At 35.8% G+C, this 19254-nt stretch overlaps 3 protein-coding genes across 3 annotated transcripts; 2 read left to right on the forward strand and 1 right to left on the reverse strand.

Annotated features, from left to right (window-relative positions):
- Nucleotides 1–296: 296 nt before the first annotated feature.
- LOC100176668 (transmembrane emp24 domain-containing protein 2) lies at nucleotides 297–2190 on the reverse strand. Its single transcript, XM_002125489.4, has 4 exons — nucleotides 1955–2190; nucleotides 1346–1544; nucleotides 930–1037; nucleotides 297–740 (listed from the first exon to the last, which is right to left on the reverse strand). Exons 1-4 carry the CDS (start codon nucleotides 2132–2134, stop codon nucleotides 616–618), a joined length of 612 nt encoding a protein of 203 aa, XP_002125525.1. The 5' UTR covers nucleotides 2135–2190; the 3' UTR covers nucleotides 297–615.
- Nucleotides 2191–3721: 1531 nt separating this feature from the next.
- Nucleotides 3722–9010, forward strand: LOC100178987 (P-selectin-like). The gene is made up of 12 exons (XM_002125322.4): nucleotides 3722–3844; nucleotides 4069–4157; nucleotides 4220–4346; nucleotides 4688–4831; nucleotides 5172–5273; nucleotides 5508–5570; nucleotides 5817–5993; nucleotides 6252–6428; nucleotides 7089–7268; nucleotides 7812–7975; nucleotides 8224–8330; nucleotides 8638–9010. The coding sequence occupies exons 1-12, from the start codon at nucleotides 3772–3774 to the stop codon at nucleotides 8876–8878; spliced, it is 1644 nt and encodes a 547-aa protein (XP_002125358.1). The 5' UTR covers nucleotides 3722–3771; the 3' UTR covers nucleotides 8879–9010.
- A 2608-nt stretch (nucleotides 9011–11618) lies between these two features.
- Nucleotides 11619–18493, forward strand: LOC100178218. Its single transcript, XM_002120260.4, has 15 exons — nucleotides 11619–11749; nucleotides 11804–11965; nucleotides 12043–12649; nucleotides 13211–13387; nucleotides 13455–13926; nucleotides 14225–14416; nucleotides 14477–14581; nucleotides 14642–14836; nucleotides 15183–15264; nucleotides 15406–15535; nucleotides 15805–15957; nucleotides 16356–16476; nucleotides 17202–17265; nucleotides 17322–17526; nucleotides 17744–18493. Exons 1-15 carry the CDS (start codon nucleotides 11692–11694, stop codon nucleotides 17997–17999), a joined length of 2979 nt encoding a protein of 992 aa, XP_002120296.1. The 5' UTR covers nucleotides 11619–11691; the 3' UTR covers nucleotides 18000–18493.
- Nucleotides 18494–19254: the final 761 nt, after the last annotated feature.

The following is a 19254-nucleotide window of genomic DNA, read 5'->3' on the forward strand; positions in this document are numbered from 1 at the left end:
AAAGTGATTAAGATTACTGGCCATACTGATACTTCCTTACACACGTCAGCTTTAATACTTCGATAGAAAGGAAATAGGAAATCAGTATAATAAATGCACAGACGTGCAGGAAGGCTTAGTACAGTAGAGTCTGTGCAGAGTGTTATGCATCTGTAACACTCTATTCCAGTTCACTGTTTAATAAAATAGAGTTCCTTTTTTTCTTAGTAAAATACTATGCTGTTGTCTATAAATGTAGGAACTTTCTCTTGCTATAGACGTGGTGACTTCTCATTACCACAAATCACAAACGAATCTCTTCTTGAAAACCTTTTTATTCCACTCACAATACAATACTCAAAACGATTGCAGACACAGAATTAGAAAAACAAACAATCTCAGCCCAGATTGTACCAACACCTCTTATTTAAGGCAAATGTTATATTTTTAACTTAAGTTTTTATTATTGGCAAAATTGCAAATAAAATGCATCATATTTTCTATTATACAGTGAAGGGAGGTATTGACTCAAGCAAATTTCAATGACCTAAAAGTGTTGTCGCGGGTAACCAAGTCCTCCCACACCAAGGATATTGCAATACGGTTTTGAATAAAAATGTTGCTAAAATTTACTTTTTAGATTACACGCCTGACTTCAAAGAATCTCTTAAGATAATAAACTTGTCCAAGTGTCATTGCAACCAGAATCAGAGACTCGAAAAAAGCCCACAAGACAACTCTTGAGTTGGTGCTGTCATTTACTGTAAAAAACATATGTTAACAAAAGTGTACACAATATTTAGAATAAAAAAAATATTACGTCTTTATTAAAAATTTGGACTACTTTAGGAGTTTTATGAACAGAACATTACATTCAACAGTAGAAAAATTAATATGGTTCTGTTATGAAAATGTTTAACATTTAACACAATTGTTTAACATCAACTTACTGGATCTATGTATTCTCTCTCTGACTTCCATGTATTCTTGTTCATGTTTCACACCAGTCATGGCAACAGATAACTCATTGATCATGCCTTCTAACTTATTTTGTTGTTCTGTTAATAAATAAAAACTGTGTTACTCAGACATTATCACTGTTCCATTATATCTGGATATATTACAAAAAATAAGATTGTTATGGTTAAAAAGGACATTGACTGAAAAATTGGCTAAAATAGGGATATAAAAATTTTGTGGGCATAACATTTTACACGCATTGCTAAACTTTTGAATAGCAAATAAGCGGTTATTTAGTTTTTGGAGCATGCTGCAAATCATGCACATCATCTTGATAACATTCGCTCCACAATCCAAATTAAGCATATTAATTTGTTAAAAAACTGATGTGAGATAAGAACATTACCATCTGCCTCTTCTCCAGCAGCAGTAGGCTTAGCAGGTTCACCGATATCAATACTAAACATCACAATCTTTGGTGTCATTGTTGACATTTTGTTGCTGAAGCAAAACTTGTATGTTCCATCCATGTGTGCATTCCATGTGTATTTTCCATTGGACTCTTTTGTTCCTTTGTATATCTGCTTGCCATCTGGGCCAGTAACCTTTATAAAATATAAAATATCATACTGTTAAAAACTACCGGCGATTCCATTCGCATGCAATCTGTGAAATGGCAAAACGAACAATGAATAATAAACACGAGCAAACTTTACTTAACATTAAGAATACTATAACATTAAACAGACTACCAACCTTCCTCTGTTAACTTTTTCAATATAAATTCCGTGTTATGTTAAAATTGGAGGCAAAGACGTACAGCTTTACTATAATAACGAATAATTTCATCAGAAAAAAAAGATTTGAGACGTATGGGGCAGCAAATTAACAGATTAAAATAACCATAAATGGTGACTATAGTCACCAGTAATTGGAAAACCCATGACCCATCATGAATGACCCACGTTTAATTAACGATAGCCAATGTTTGAAAATGTATTTTACAATTATATACCTCAACATCAATATCCAAGAACCCTCCTTCGGCAACCTCAAACATCAACCCCATTTTAGTTCCGCCTGTAACTTTGTCGAAAAAACATTCTTCAGCGTGTGCGTCGACTGTTGTGAAATAAGCCGCACTGCCTTGAAATAACCCAAAGCACAGCAGAGATATTAACAAAATAAAATTCATTCTCACTATTCTAAAATAATAAACTATTGTAGTTTATTTAACAATGTTATAGGCCAATAAACGCTTTATTACAACATGGACACTAAACGCAGTGACACGTCTGCTTCGAGATCGTCGCACTTTCCTGTTAATTCAAGCTGTTTAGGTTTTTGGGCACGATAGGGCAAAGCCAAAAAAATCCCCACAGTTGCGTTGTGATATTGTATATTCAATTTTTATATTTTACTACCCATTATTCCAGATTAAAATAAAATAATAATATACATTTAGGGTATTTAAAAAATGTTTAGATTTAAAACCGCACTACCAGCGAGCAATTAACGTTAAATACCGACGCAGTTTTTCTTTATTCAACTATGGTCACGTCCCTTTACATCTTGATTGGCATATCTTACAATGATAAACAACTTCACCCCGTAAACAAAAGAAAAAACACGGGGACGACCATCAGCCCGCCACCCCCAGTTCCCCCAGCATCCCTCGATGTCCAACCCTAATTAGCTACGGTAATACGGTCTTTAGTAAAACAAAATATTGACGCATGCGACAAGATACCTTGTATATACATTCTTATCCAAAGGGCTGAAAATACTGTACTTTACTAGGATGTAACTAAGAAAACGATAATCTAAAATATACCTAAAAATGTACAATTAGGTATATGGTAGGATGGGGGAAGATGGTACACCTTCGGCGCATAAAAACCGAATAACCTGATCGTGTTTTAAATAGTTAACAACGGTCTATGGGAGTCTTGAGCATATAGTTTTATAATTCTTTGAAAGTTCCTTGTTTACTACCACATTGGACAAGAAAATAGAGTTAAAATGCGTCCCAACTTCCCCCACCCTATACTATATTTTACTATTTATACATACCTACTAAGAACCACTGATAGATATGGTCTCTACGTACTGAATATGCTCGTTTGTCTAGTGGAAAAAACAATCACCCAAAAAATAAACTTGGAAAATCGATATGTGGGCATGTTTTTATAACGACTATCTTTGCTCCACCACGCAAGGAAGTTTCAACTATTCATTTATTTAGAGTTCGAATTTTGTAACCAGAGAAATAAAATAAAATACAACAAAGAATAACCAATTACTTTTAAATAGGTATAACACCAACAGTCGGCATGGGTAATGGGTTGACAAGATTCAAATAAACACACGGCGACCATGCATTTGTATATGCGATTCACGCTTTGTGGAATCCGTAACGGCGGACACAAGCGCCGTTTCCCCACGTGTAGTTGCTCATGCTCATCGCTGGAGGTAAAAGTAAGTTTCTCATCACCCGACGACCAACGTAAACAAATTATGTTACGTCATCGACATGCGTCACAGAAGCGATATTCTGCGCTGGTACCAATTCGCATGCCTCGGGTTAAATAAAGAGGCACCAGTAGCGACAAATATGAGCTATAACCATTAAAAAGTTATTTTAACACAGTTGGTAGCAAAATCAAATATATGTATCCGCTATATTGCGTAATTTTAAACTTTTAAAATTTGTATTAATTCAGGAAATAAGAAAGTTATTACGTTTTGCTTTTATATTTGCGTAAGCAGTTTTTATGTATGCAGGTATAAAATACTTTGTTTAACTGTTTGTTTTAAATATTTGCATAAATTATGAACTGCGCGTTTTTATCCGTCACGGTACTTCTTACTTTTCTGGATGTGTTGTTGTCATCACCCACTACAAGTAAGTTTATCAAAAGTTCAAATTAAAATTGTTACTATAGTAAATTACTTTTCGATGTATAGTAAATACATTTTTAAAACACGAATTTAAGCCCATTTAAAGCGTACGGTTTTGGGCCTTTCCTTTAATGTTCTGTTGTAACATTTCATAAGATTTCTGTTGTAATATTTCATAAGATTTCATAAGGCCATTCATAAGATTAAACTTTGAGATTACTTGTTTAGATCGATGCCCTGCCATTAACGTATCAAATGGAAATCTAAGATGTTCAAGTTCCAATAACGATAGATCACATTGTTTAATCGAATGCAACGTAAGCACATTTTTTCGAAACAAACATTGTACAATCTTTAACATTTCCCTTGAAATTTACAGCAAAATTTTCACCGGTCAGTTGCAACCCCAGAATATATTGTTTGCAACAGCAGCATATGGCAAGTTAGACAACAGGAGCCGACTGTTTTAAACTTGGCAGATCTGATTTGTATTCCATCCGGTGGAGGTATTTTCATTTATTTTTATAGCATATTGTGGTTGACTTGTTACCTATAGAACGCTTTCGCAGAAATAAATTAATATCCTATATTTTTTATGGTTTGTATAATATAGTAGAGTGGGGGAAGATGGGACATCTTTTCTCGTCGAATTTGATGGTAAACAAAGAACATCCAAAGAATTATAGATTCGTTTTCTTACGACTTCCTTAGACCGTTGGTAATTGTTTAAAGCACGATCAGGATTTTTAAATGTTATGTGCTAAAGGTGTCCCATCTTTCCCCACCCTACTATACGTACCTTAATATTTATGTATACTTTCGTTTCTAATGACAAATGCTATTGCAGTAGGCGATGGTAGAACATTTACGTTTGAGGATCCCATCTGTGGTAGCGAACCATGTGAGTCGTCATTCGCCGGTATAACCCGATCTATATGCATCGCTTTGAGTTGTTGCTGGGAACCCGAGGGAGAAGTACAGTGTAAAAAAGGTAAAATAAAACATTCAACGTATGATCAAGCTAATGCCTGTGTTATTAAAGACGGTCGGTTTGTTTTTATACAGTATTGTGGGCCGAGACACTAGCTTTTAGCAAATAATATCAAAATATCCCGATTGTGTTTTAAACAATCAATTAAGGTCTATATGGGAGTCGTGATGATATGGTTTTATATTTCTTTGAATGTTCTTAGTTTTCAAAAAACTACCAACTGAGACAAAAAAATAGAATAAAAAAATGTCCCATCTTCCCTCACCCTACTGTACTTTGGTAGACTGAGTGCCTATACAATTTAAACCGAGATAAGGTAAAAGCAACATTTTATTTGCAGTATACAGGCCAAGATGTCAAAACTATTTTCTTGGTATAACCCAAAGTGTATGTGTTGCTCTAGGATGTGTTTATGACTCATCAGACAATATGTGTTATGCCGGTAAGTTATTGTGTACAAATATTTTTAACTGCATAGTTTTAAACAAAACATTACTCAAAACTACGTTGTTGTAGATTTGATATAATTATATACCGTATACTAACAGTTTTCACAAGGAACCTATGCGTTAATCGTTCTATATATATTTTAAACAATGCTACTTGCAAGTTCTACTTTGATTGCGGGCACTGTAGCGCCTCCAGCTATGTATCTGACCTCAAGATTTATTTATAGGCCGTACACAAGACATCGTTCCAGTGATTACTACTTCTTCCACGCCAATGACAACTACAGCAGGTACCAATTGTGTTTCGGTGTTGCTGTACGTAATAAAGTATGCGCATTTGTATAATAATATTTAAAGTGCAAAACAGAAACTGTTATTTACTCCTTAGTGTGAACCAGTTTAAAAAATAAATACAATACTTTTGTATGGTAGGATGGGGGGTATAGGACACTTTTTTAATCTATTTTCTCGTCCTATTTGGCAGTAAATGCATTCAAAGAATTAAAAAATGGTAACCCAACGACTATATTTTTTAGATCCAAGATGCAACGAACTGGTACTAAATCCTCATGTAATAAGTAACTGTAGCAACGGCAGGTACTACAATTCCGAATGTACGTTGATCTGCCCACCTGGTTATACTTATACAGGAGTCAACACAATTCATTGCATGGATAACGGCTCGTGGTCAAATATTGATGCGTCATGTACAGGTTAAATATATTCATATAATTTTCTCTTTCCCCCCACACATCATCGGGAATGCAAGTTCACGCTTATTATAACACTATATCATAACAATAATGACATTTGACTTGTAAAAGCACAGTGCATGAGAGAAGTAATACAATATGCAAAAATTGCATAAATAATCAACGTATTTGTCATTGTTAAATTGAACTTCAGCAAATAACATTATATGTTCCAACCCAGTTGTCACTAACGAGATCTCTAAAATGTTTTATGAACAGAGAATCAATGCGATGCATTAAACGTCACACAAGGAGTTATATACACTTGTACTAATGGAAACAACATTTCTTCAACCTGCCATTTTACGTGTGAGAACGGTGCGATTTATTCTGGCCAAGCTTCCATAGTATGTATGAACATTGGTTCTTGGAGCAACTCCACTGGTGTATGCGAAGGTATATGTGTAAACCGTTTATTGTAGCTTTTATTTGGTCTTTGTCGTTACATCTTGCAAAACTCCATTCGACATTGGTTTTGTCTCACAAAATTAGTTTTAAAACGTTTTTCAAATTAGATATACACCTTAAACACATATTATCTAAAAAAAAACGATTGCGTTTAAACAATTAAAAACGATCTGAATATGGAGTCGTAAGGATACCGTTTTATGATTCTTTGATTGTACTTTATTTATTACCAAATGGGGCAAGAAAATACAATAAAAGGGTGTCCCGTCTTTCCCAACCCTATACTAAATAGTTGCAAAATACTATAATTAATCATTCTTTTGTTCCATCTTGCCTCACGTTGTAGTTATAGGTTTTTATTGCCAAGGTTTGTTTTTATTCAATAATTTATACATCAGGGGTCACGAAGATACTATACTGTTATAACAACAAGATGATGAAAAATAATGTATAAAAAATATGGTACAAATTCATCACACAAGTGTTGTTGTCAATTATTAAAAGTATGCCGATGGTGCAAATGTCATAATATCACATATAATTCATTATTTATTTTGATATTTAAAATATTGAAGAATACGTGCCAATACGTTTCGATCATGCCCCATTCTACTATATACGAAAACACTAACGAATACAACTTTTCAGCACCCGTGCAGGAATGCCCATATCGAGCGCTGAACACACCTAGCTACTCAATGACATGCAGTAATGGTGCGAACTCAGGTTCGGTATGTACGGTCACATGCAAAAATGAATATATGATGCATGGAGCACCAAGTATGTCATGTATTGGAAATCGTTGGAGCTCAGACCCAGTATGCTTGCGTAAGTATTATAATAAGCATCTAAAGACGTTATTTAATTTAGATTTAAATGAAATCCACCAAAGCAAGCAGACACAACAAATTTAATACACAAGTTTTAGGGGAAATGTCGAATTTCATACACAAAGCATTATTTTAGTCCCCTACTTTAATCTATCGTGGTGCATGACTACGTATACTACATTAAAACTTAGACTAAACCATCTAGTCAAAAATCACTAAAAATTCTATTTTGAGATTTTGCTAAAAGTAAATTAAAGTTTAAATTACACCGTTTCCCGTGGTAAAAAATAGTCACTCTTTCGAAAACCACCTGTGACGTCACGGAATGAACTATATGTATACCTCGAAAAATTTTAGATTAAACAATGATGTCGTTCGGTTTGGCTCAGTGAAATATATCTGTGGAGTAATAATCAAAATACTATAAATCTTTTTAAATGTGTATGTAACAATCACTGTTAAATAGCAGGGTATATACTTTACAAAAAAAACAAGAATAAACTTTTCACAAAGTAACAAAGAATAAAACCTGTTGTTTCAGAAACCTCTGCAACGTGTGATTTTCATGCACGCTTTTATGATGCGGGTCTGTGGGTGATTAATTCGCGGAAGTTTATTTTACAAGAAATGCACCGAAATCCGTGGGAACTATACAATGCTTGTAATATTGGAGCGTTGGTGAAAGTCGAATTTCAACAGGTTGATGTAAGCAAATGGTTTTATATTCAATGATTTTAACATGCTGGATTTTAACATTCGTTTGTTCCGTGTGTGTTCCAGTGCAAACTCAGTATCATGAATTCCAACATTTCATATATAGCAAATTTGGTATAAGTGTCTTGGTGTTGTTTATGTTAATATCAAATTCCACATATGACATAAAAATATATTATAATAAAAATATATCTATTTATATATTGTTTTCTATTTATATATACTACTTTAATTTTCAGACGTTGGTCGTTCAATTGGAATATTATAAACCTGTCTTGACTCACTTCGAAGTTTTTAATGAGAATAGAAATGTTTTGATGAGAGGAATAGGCTCCAAGTTATATTTGTAAGGACACTTTTTAATGTGTTATTGGTTTATTTGATAAAGAGAAGATAGAGAGTTGGCCGTTTAATCTATATAGTAGGGAAGATGGGAAACCTTTTTACTCCATTTTCTCGCCCCATTTGTAGTAGACAAATAACATTAATTGTAACACCGTATCTTCACGACTCCCGTAGACCGTTGTTAATTGTTCAAAACACGATCAGAATATTTAGATATTATGTGCTAAAGTTGTCCCGTCTCCCCCACCATTATACTATATTACCGAAAAACTTATATAAAAAGTATTTTACTTATATTGCTTTTACAGTGGTAATTTGCAAAAACAACTTTTCGGGAACGATGTTCGTGTTTTCTTTGCATTCCGGTTTGGCTCACCGGACGTTAACTACCGAGTATTACACCGAATATGGGATGTTACATATTTGCAAGGTCACTTCTCCGTAGCAGAATTGGCAACAACTAGAAAATTGTCATTTGGAATCAATCGCAGTTTGGTTTCTGGTAGGAGTGGTTCGGGCATTTGCTCAATGTGTGCACTGTACACGTAATACATACAGAATTATATTATTATTGTCGAAAATAAACGCTATATCTTGTCAACTCTTCCTATACCCTATTGCATTATATCTACCCTTACTTTCTTTAACGATTTAATGTAATTAAAGCCAAAGTTACTTTAATACCTAGTTTTATATCCGTTAATTTCAGCAGGGCCGGTTTATGTGACAGGTATGGTAGGGTGGGGGAAGATAGAACACCTTTTCATTCTATTTTCTCGTCCTATTTGGTAGTAAACAATAACAATTCAAAGTATCTTAAACCGTACCTTCATGACTCTCATAGATATAGACCGATGGTAATTGTTTACAAAAGGATCAGGATATTTGGATATTATGGTGTCCCATCTTACCCCACCCTACTGGATATCTTAAACCTAAATATAAGAAAATAACATTCAGCCGAAACTCGCTTAACTGAGTTTTTCATGATTCCCAGTCCAGGATTTCACAATACAGATTTGAAAGCTGAAATCTTTAAATTGCAAGACAAGCTCTTTACTGCTGGGTCTTGTTATCTTTTAAATTCATTTCTAAGCTGAATGTAGATTTGGTCGTGGCGTCTGTGTAGTGGCATAAATCGTAGGGTGCTTTGGCACAGTGCTGGGGGTTTCGGTTTCAAGGCGCGTTGATGTTGCTATTGCAGGAGTATATGTGTCCGTGGGCAACTCGAGCAAGTATAAAGCAAGTTACATGCAATTCAACTCAAAAATCATTTTATTGTTACATAAGCGTTCAGACCAAAGAGACCAAAGTTCAGACCCAAGCATAGGTAAACGAATAAAACGCAACTTTGCACGTTTTAGTTTTACAATTACTGTCAGTTTCTTTAATGATGAGCTGTTTTCCGATGCTTTCATTACAATGTCATAACTGTTCTTGATAATTTGCACAAACATTAAAAGCTGTTTGGAGATGCAGCCGTATGGTTCTTGCAGCCATGAAAAAGAGTGGAAGAAAACAATACAGACGAATTTTTAATGTACAGTAGTGTTGGGGAAACATGGGACATCATTTCACTCTAGCCTCTCGTCCCACTTGGTATTAACAAAGAACATTCAAAGAAGACAAAACCATTTCCTCACGACTCCTGTAGACCGTTGTTAGTTGTTTAGAACACGTTCAGGACATTTGAATATTAGGTGGTAAAGGAGTCCCATCTTACCCCACGGTGCTATATATTTCCTGATGTCTAGACGCCATACCCTATCTATCCTACTATAATATGAATTTCAGTTGTGCACAAACAAACAACTGTAGTTTACGCGCGAAGTTTCGAAGTCATAATTTAAGTTGTGATGTGGATGTTGTCTTCAAAATAATACATATTAACTTATTATCTTAAATGCGTTTTACTCGTGTGCTCTTTTAACCAGGCTGGGCCCCGTAAGTATTGTTACAATTTCTATAATCACATAAAGACAGACGATTTGGGCTATATGAACAGCCGAGGCCCTTTTTGTGACGCGCTTTCTCCTTTCATTAACAGTAAAATGAATGGTAAAGTGCTATAGTAACGAAATGTATGAGCGCATAATATAGGCTAGACTTGAAAGTGCTTTCGAAACTTCAAGTTCTGACAACTTATTGAGTCATGAAAGCAGTAAGCTGTTGGTGACTCTTCAATAATTTAGATTTAATTGGTTGCTCTCTCTTGTATGCTGTGACGCCATAAGAGCTATAAGAGTAGGAGTAATCATGCTGAGCTAGATGTTTCAATTGCTCTTGGCGAGATAAAAAAGAAACAAAGCTCACTTTTCTCGCACAGAGCAAGAAAGAAATCAATACATGGGAACAGCACTGTAAAACAGTGAGGGTGAACGACGTAGTACACTACTACAGTCTGTACAAATTGTAGTTAGGAGATGCAGTTTGCTTAGTTAGTTAGATTAAAATTATCCGTTGATAACAGTCCTTGACATTTTTAGTTAGCGCTAGGTTAAGTTATATAGAAACAGGTCAAAGGGTATTAAATGTTTTGAGAGGTACCTCGTGTATTTTGATTAGCTTGTCATGATGCTTTTGTAAGTAGATATATAATCAAACCACAGCAGCTGATACCGACATGCCACTTATTGAGTAGTGGCAAAACAGATATCAATGCTTACGGTCCAATACGGCTTCGCACTCAAACATGAGTAGAAATCCTTAGACGCAGTCGTAATATCCTCATGGGAGAGAGAGTGTACGTCGCAGCAGGCTACTTCAGTATGGTACATTAAAGGAAGTTACTACAGATCTCTTTAAGTTAGACTTGATTAGTGCTACTGACTTGTTGACAGACATGTGAATGCATTATAATAAATGACTTAATGCGAATAATGTGTACGCTATCGCTATGGCATAGCCGAGGTAACGTAAAATTACAATAATCAATTTGCATGCGAGCTGATATGTTTTTGTATGCCTCGTCTCTATCATAGTCATAAGACCCAGCCTTGAAACGTGTGTAGGTTTAGCTGTAAAACCTCTCGTGTTATGATAACAGACCGACCTCGTAAGCGATAAAAGTTTTATTATCCATTTTGTTGCTTTGTACACGCTCCTTATACCCAAAGTTTGATTAGGGTTGCAATGTTTACGACAGTTGTGTTTGCGTTGCAATTGAATAACGAACGTGTGCCGCTAATTAAACAGTAATTACCTTGTTGTTTGGAAAGTTGCGCTACAAATTTGACATTTTCCTTATTATTTGTAAGCGCAACAGTCAATTGGTAAATAGCATGTGCAGTAACAAAACAGTGCACAACAACGTTGGATGCTAACAGGTTTAATTTTAAAAATTAAAACGTGTATGTGTTATAATGACTGATTTAACTGCTGTACATTACCCGGAATTGGAAAGAAAGCTTGAACCGAGAGGTTAGTGAAGTTAAGTTTTAAACTTTCCCAACTTAAAAAGAGGGTGTTTCACAGGTCGCCTGTTGAACGATAATATAACTGGGGTTGATCATCTTGGATACTCGATTTATGCAGAAGCTTTATCCGAACTATTACACAGGGTACATACTCCATTAACAGTTGGCGTGTTTGCTCCTTGGGGCAGTGGGAAATCATTTTTATTGCGGGAAGTCAGATGTAAGTGTTTCTATTTTAATTTTTTTATTAGCTCTAACATGCTCCTAATAATCGAATTAATTTATGCGTGTTTCTAGATTTGCTTTCAAAGTTCCAGCAACAAGATTATATAGATGAATATTCAAAGAACGAAGCAGTAAACAATAGAAAGGGTCCCATAAACAAACTTTGTAAAAAGATCAAAAAACGTCGACGAAAATGTTCGTGTGTCGGCTGGACGGTCGTTATGTTGCTGATGCTGTTTCTTCTTGTTGGGACTTTAGTTGTAGCATTGTACCCGAATGCACAACAAGTTGTCTACGAAATTATTGCCCCGACTAACAATACGAACGCTCTGCAGCCTCAAACACGAGGACTTTCCACCGAAGCACCGACTGCATCCACAGAAGTCGCTGCAGCTGGAGCTGTTGGATTTTTTGCAGTCGTTGTCCTACTCTCGACCATAGCGGTTGTTTTTCTGGTTTTTCTTTGTTGTGCCTCGACCACGGACTCCAAGTGGTGGAAGAAGACGCGCAAGCATATCCGGCTGGTGTCGTACTCCGCCTTCACGCAGATTCCAACTTTAAGCGAACGAAGCAAAACAATGGCGCAAGAGCAATACGACATAGTGATCGACTTTAACGAAGACGCAGAACTATCTTTATTAAACACGAGTGGGCCTGTTGGATTGGATAACGTAACAAGGTATATTTCAAAACCTTAGAATTATTTCCAATACACACGTAAGAGGTAAGAATTCATTTAATAAAATGTAACTATTGGACCGTGAGAATACTGTCGAACAATACTGTAACATTTGTCTATGGCTGAGTGTGACTTGCCCCGCGTGGCCAAAAAAACACAGTCGTGAAAACACAGATGTTCTGTTTCATACACCTCGTGCCAGCTTATGAGTTACCACGTACGTAACTTTGTGAGTAAATATTATTTTTTTATTTATTGTATGCCCCACAATTTTGAATCTTAGGCAACCCATTACTGAGTAGTGACTACTAAGTGACTAACACAAAGACACATAAATCCGCAGCGGTAGCAGGAACGAGCCTTTAGTGATAGTCTTTGGGTTTAAAGCTCGTCGCTATGTCCTATCCGTATTGGACCGTATCCAAATATTTATTTTCATTGGTATCCACTTTAATAATTACGAGTCGCCTTTGTATAATAAAAGTATTTTTATTTCCACTATTTGCATCGTTAAAACTAAAAATTGAGGTGCAATTTACAATGGTGTAATACATCGTGCAGGTGCAAAACGAAGTATATATTTGTAAACTTCAAAGCCTGGGAGTATGCCGGTAGCGACACCCTGTGGGCAGGTATCGTCACCAACTTAACTAAGGCAATTGAACTGGAGTTTGGTTGGATGACGTCACGTCTTTTTCGAATGCTCAACGTCGAAGAAGTTTGTGACGTAAGCAAGAGGTGAATTGTGTGTTGTTATTGTATGCGTATAGTTCATGTACGATTGTAACTCAATATTTACATGTAGAACGTTATCGAGCACCGTTCGAGTATCTGTTAGTGATCCCAACGCAAACGTAACGCAAATTAAACGTTTGATGACGCAATATGGAGTGGTGTTATCGTGCGGTAAGGAAGGTGAAGCATGGAATGTTCGATTCTCTAACGCCACTGAAGCAAATAACGCTACGAAGTCGCTCAGAATATTGGGGTTTCAGGCTCGAATGGCGAATAACAAAAATGAAATTGTTGAAAAAGTGACCGAACACGACAACAACTGTATTGAAATGAACAACCTCGTCGATGCAGATGATATCACCACATCACGGTTACCTGAACCAACAAAAATTACTTTTGCCTCTCATTTTCTCAAACATCCGAAGAGAGTTTGTTGTGGATGTCCCTTCCTGTGTTTCTGCGTCCTATTCTTCATCGCAATCATTGTTTTCCCGATCGGTGTTTGCATCTTGGTGACTCAACTGCAGCTTGACGTGATGAGAGTAAGTCGCATTGTGTTACGTTTTGATCCATTTAAACGAAAAAGGGCACACAAACGAAATATGAAATTTGTATAAGGATAGATATGCTCAAATTTGATATTGTTTCGTTGTTTGAAACTTGGATGGTACCTTTAGATCAGGTTTGAGCATTTCTATTAATACACAACATTTGATTTTTCGTTTGTATTATTTTTAAATGCCAATGACATAACCCATTCGCATTGAATCTATATTTTGTATTGCTTTTACTTAGTAGTTTATATATTTATGCATCCTTTAATATATTGCATTAATTAAGACATCAAGAGCCATCCCAGCAGAAGTTCAAATACTTGCATGGATGCCAGCAGCTATGGCTTGTTTAGTCGTCTTCGGTCGATTCTGTTACGCCATGTTTCAATCGCAAACGAGAAGGGTTAACCAGGCTCTCGTTGGCGCTAAAGGTAACATGGCGACTGAACTTGGATTTATGAACAAAGTCAAAGACGAGGTAAGAGCTACAGTTGCATGTTTTGAGAAATGTTGATATCTGATGTGGAATTCTTTACAGGTTAAAATAATTGAAAAGTTGGTCCGTTGTTTGCGCTTCACCCACAAGAAAAACTATAAGATAATTATTTCAATTGATGATCTGGACAGATGTCCCCACGAGAAGGTATATGCGCCACAGGGTATCGCGTATTAACATATTGTGTTCAACAATATTGTGTTTTAGGTAAAATCTGTCCTTGAGGCAGTGAGCATTTTACTGAGTGACCGATCGTCGCCGTTTATTTGTTTGATCGCACTAGATTCCAGGGTCGCCGTCAAATGTATAGAAGAAGATATGGGAAGTGCTTTGCTCAAAGCAAACGTAAACGGTCACGAATACTTGAAGAAAATTATCAACTTGCCTTTCTGTTTACCTGAGGTATTCAAATCCACAATTTATTTTAACGGGGACATGCAATCTGTACTAGGGTATAATATTTTTGAATATATAAATTGATTTTTTAGAAGTAAAAAGAGCCCTAATTTTTAATAAATAAACATTTAATATGTTAGCTCTGACGCAGTTTTACTCTACGATAAAAAACACACTTTTCTGAACTATTTGAAACTGTAGGGTTAATATGAATGCATTTTCATTTTGACGTACAAAATATTATCTAAACTGTATCGACGTTCTATCATTGAATATAAGGCCAAGTGAATGTTGCATTGAGACTACTGTTTTCAATATGTTCGTATAATCATAAGTGTAAACGTTTATTCAGCTTGGATCACGTGACAAACGTCGATATTTCGCTGGTATGATGGATCAGGCTGACCGAACAAAACTGAAGCAAAAGACTCCTGGTCTGTTGAGTAAAAAGCCCATTTTTTTAGTTTTTTATTCTTTGTGGGTGAGGTCCTTGTTAAGGACCATAAATTTAGAATAAATTTTGCCCATCACTCCATAGGAATCATGTTAGTTATTCATTTGTAATCCTTCATTAGAATTAATGCGGAATGGAGCTCATAGATCGACGTCACAGAGTGGTGGTGACGTCATCAAACACCTCGGTGATGACGAAGATGCTTTGCAAGATATTTCAACACAGACTGGAGATGGATTTATTTTGTCCAAGTTAGTTTGATTTTCTCAATTGTTTTTTTTTTATTTCTGTTGGTAACTGACCATTGCATTCGGTCGGTGAAATTTAGAATGCGTGGCATAACAAAGGACCGCTTACTGTTGATGACGACACCCAAACGCTATCGTGGCAATAGTTTGGAACCCTTTGCTGCCTAACCCTCTCTTTCCAGCTACGCGTGTTTTACTTGACCCATCGATATAACTTGCAACATATGTGTTAAGTGAGGCTTAAACTAAAAAATAACTGACATATTGACCAGAGATACTAATGATCGGGACGTACCTAATACCCTCCTTACCACCAACCATCACCCACCATCACCCCCATCTTTGCAATATCATGACGTAGTAGATGGAACTGAGAAGCAAGTTCTCGATGACGTAGGAGAGAAGGAATTTCTTTTCTTATGCAGGTTAACCACTGTGTTTCTTTGACGGTGTTCTGATATATTCTTCCCACTGCTGAATTTATACTGGTCGATATTGCGCATGCGCCACAACGCTACTGGTTCCACGTCAACTAAAATTCGACAATTTTCAACCTTTAGCAACCTTTTCATTAAACTCTAACCGCTAGTACCCTTTTTATCTGGTTTAAATTAGTATTTATTATCTGATTTATATCTTATCTTGACCGCCTTTACAGGCTCTCACATCGGTTTAATGACGTAGTTTTAAAGGTATTTGGTAAAGAGTAAAATCAATTTATATCTTTGCTTAAGCGTTTTAATACTTTGCGCCTTCGCAAATCGTTTATTTAATAAAATAATATTTACTATTTCTCCGACACTGATTAGTTTTTTCGTTACAGAAAATTCTTGCATGATGACGAAACCCTTAAATACCACTTGTCGGGGAACCCCCGAAACATGAAACGTATTTTTAATGTTGTTTCCATGACGACACAACTCATGCGGTCATTGGACGCTCACGTAAGTGAACCGGTCTCTCTTCGACAAGAATAACGTTTATTGTGAAGTATAGGGTGGGGACACTTAAGCACATATTGACTGACATTTTAAATCTAAACATATGGAAAATTTTGGGCAATATTATTTTACCATCATACCTTTAATTAATAACACCTCGAATAAAATATATTAAAACACATATGGTGTTATTTCGTCCCTCTGGTTTAAATGTGATTTAGCGAGCATTTAAATTCAACTTTTTACTATTAGGTATTCATCACTTATTAAAAACACTGTTTTGCTAGTGTAACACCGATTTTCATTAAAAATACCCTAACAACTATTTATAAAGGTTAATATACGTATAATCGGCTTTGGCGCGCTCTTTATACAGTCGTGTTTATATTGCCTGATATCCTGTACCACTTTTTGTTTATCATTAAAGTGGTGTAAATTATTTTTTTCCCACTTGTTTTAACCCTACTATAATAGTTAAACAAGGATGGTACTGGATTAAACGGGGAAACGACAGTTGTTAAATAAAACACAAATATTATTAAAACTATGTAATAAAGCAGGTATTTAAAAATGTAAAGGATACTTATCAAATAAATATAGAGTACTGTGGGGGGAGATGGAACACGAAAACATGTCCCATCTTCCCCTACACTAATATATAATATATTATACGCAATACAATGTTCACCCAAAAGCTGCAGCATATTAATACATTGTCAAACACACAGAAACAGCGCAGTGCTGAAATGAACGAACTCCGCCAACCAACCAACACCCCACCTTCCCTAGCAGGTATATACTAACCTATGCTATATCTAACAATTATTTATTTTTTATTTTATTGTAAGCATCGTACAACGTCATGTGTCGACCAACAATTGGTCGAAATGCTGCTGATGCCAAAGATATCGTCGGCTGGGTTGTGCTTACCGACCAATGGCCCTACCGTGTGAGTTACCTGCTTCAAGTTATTGAGGATGCGGATCAAAGATCAAATGCGGGGAGAAGAAGCGAGTCTATAGATGATGACGTTACGCTTATATGTATTTACCAGTAAGTACAACCATTATTGTTGCATAAACGTTATTTTGAAAGAAAAATACACTAAATAAGACGGGTAGGGTAAATTATGAACTTGTGTTAGAATTATGAGTCTCGGTTTTAAATGAACGTATTCACTTTATTCTAAATGAACGTATTTACTTTAACAGTATATTAAACACTGCAATATAAACTTAACACTGATCACTGACTCTTTTATCCTTCATAGAAACACGGTGATTCCCGAACTCAATTCAAACCTTAACGTGAACGAGGCAACATTATTATCGCTAGATGGCGACCCAGATCTCTTTTTAGGATTTCTGCAGAATTACAGCATTACTAAACGTAGAGCAATTGAACTAAAAAGTGTCACTGTCAACTTGGACCATTCTCTGCGTCAAAACATCGCTCTTTATCGCTCCCTTGTGGATTTACAAAAGAACCAACAGCAGAAGTCGAAGGAGTTTGATTATTGTAAATAATTACATCGAATGCTTGTGATTTTCTACATACTGATTAGTTACTTTATTTTTAAAAATAATGCCATCCCATTTTTAAGCATGTTGTATTTTGTTCATGAACCGGTTCTATGTTGTCGTATAACCATACATTGTAAACTGTTGCATGTAGTTTAAAAAAATTATTTTTGTTTGGTCTTTATTGCTGTTTTTTCACCGACCAACAGTGTGCTTCTCACCGCTTCGTGCCAACGACCATCTTAATTATTTCATATTTATCGTGCTTGTGCTATCCACAATGTCACAGTTATAATCTGTGCGATATACGTCCACAATGTCACAGTTATAATCTGTGCGATATAAGTTCAAACTGTAACTAACACTCTATCGACTTTATTGAACATGATGACTGTTTTTCATATTCATAGAAAAGAAAAAGTAGCGATATAGGCATTTGTGATGTCACGAATATTGTTGAACACGGACTACGTCACGCTGTGGCGCATTGTCCTTAATAACATTGCCTCAATTTTCTGCGGTTGGTTGGCTTCCGTCTGTCAGAGAACGCGCGGATTGTATTCAGTAGCCTGCTTTTCTACCCTGTCAAGATAACTACTCATTCTATGTAACATTCATTTGAACTATTTTAGTTTAGACCCTCAGCAAAGCAAAATAAGTCAGTAAACGGTTTGTAGCTCAAGTTAACATTTTTCATAGCCGTCTTGCCTTCTATTTCCGGCATGTTTCCACAGTTCCTATTTATAAAACAGTAAGCCAACGCTTTGCCTCGAGGATACTACGCGACTCATGAAAGTATTCTCTCTTCGCTAGCTTGGTATGAGACCGGTTTGGTTAAGCCTCAGAGGTTGTTGTTACAACAGCCGCTTGTTTCTATTGTGTATACCACATGCGTGAACGTATATTATTTAGTCTCAGGTAAGAGATTTAGATCGAGGCGAAGTAGCTAACAGACTTTTATCAAATCTCGGTTGTACAGAATATTCATATATTTAAGCAGCCTAGACGGGAACTGTACGGATGATGTAACCAAAACCGTTCACCATTCTACTTTGAATGGGTTGAGTAAGCTGTATTGTTCGTTGTCTTAACGGTTGGCTACACCTAAAACTTTAACAGGTCTAGCGATTTTGTATTATGGCAGTTTTATGTTATTCTGATTAATATTTTCTTTCGTTGTATTTTAGTTTTTTTATACAGTTTATGGGACGGTGCACCCTTAAGCACATATTGTATAATATTTCCACTATCAGATTATATA

Source organism: Ciona intestinalis, unplaced genomic scaffold, assembly GCF_000224145.3.
Source record: "Ciona intestinalis unplaced genomic scaffold, KH HT000034.2, whole genome shotgun sequence".
NCBI classification, from domain to species: Eukaryota; Metazoa; Chordata; class Ascidiacea; order Phlebobranchia; family Cionidae; genus Ciona; species Ciona intestinalis.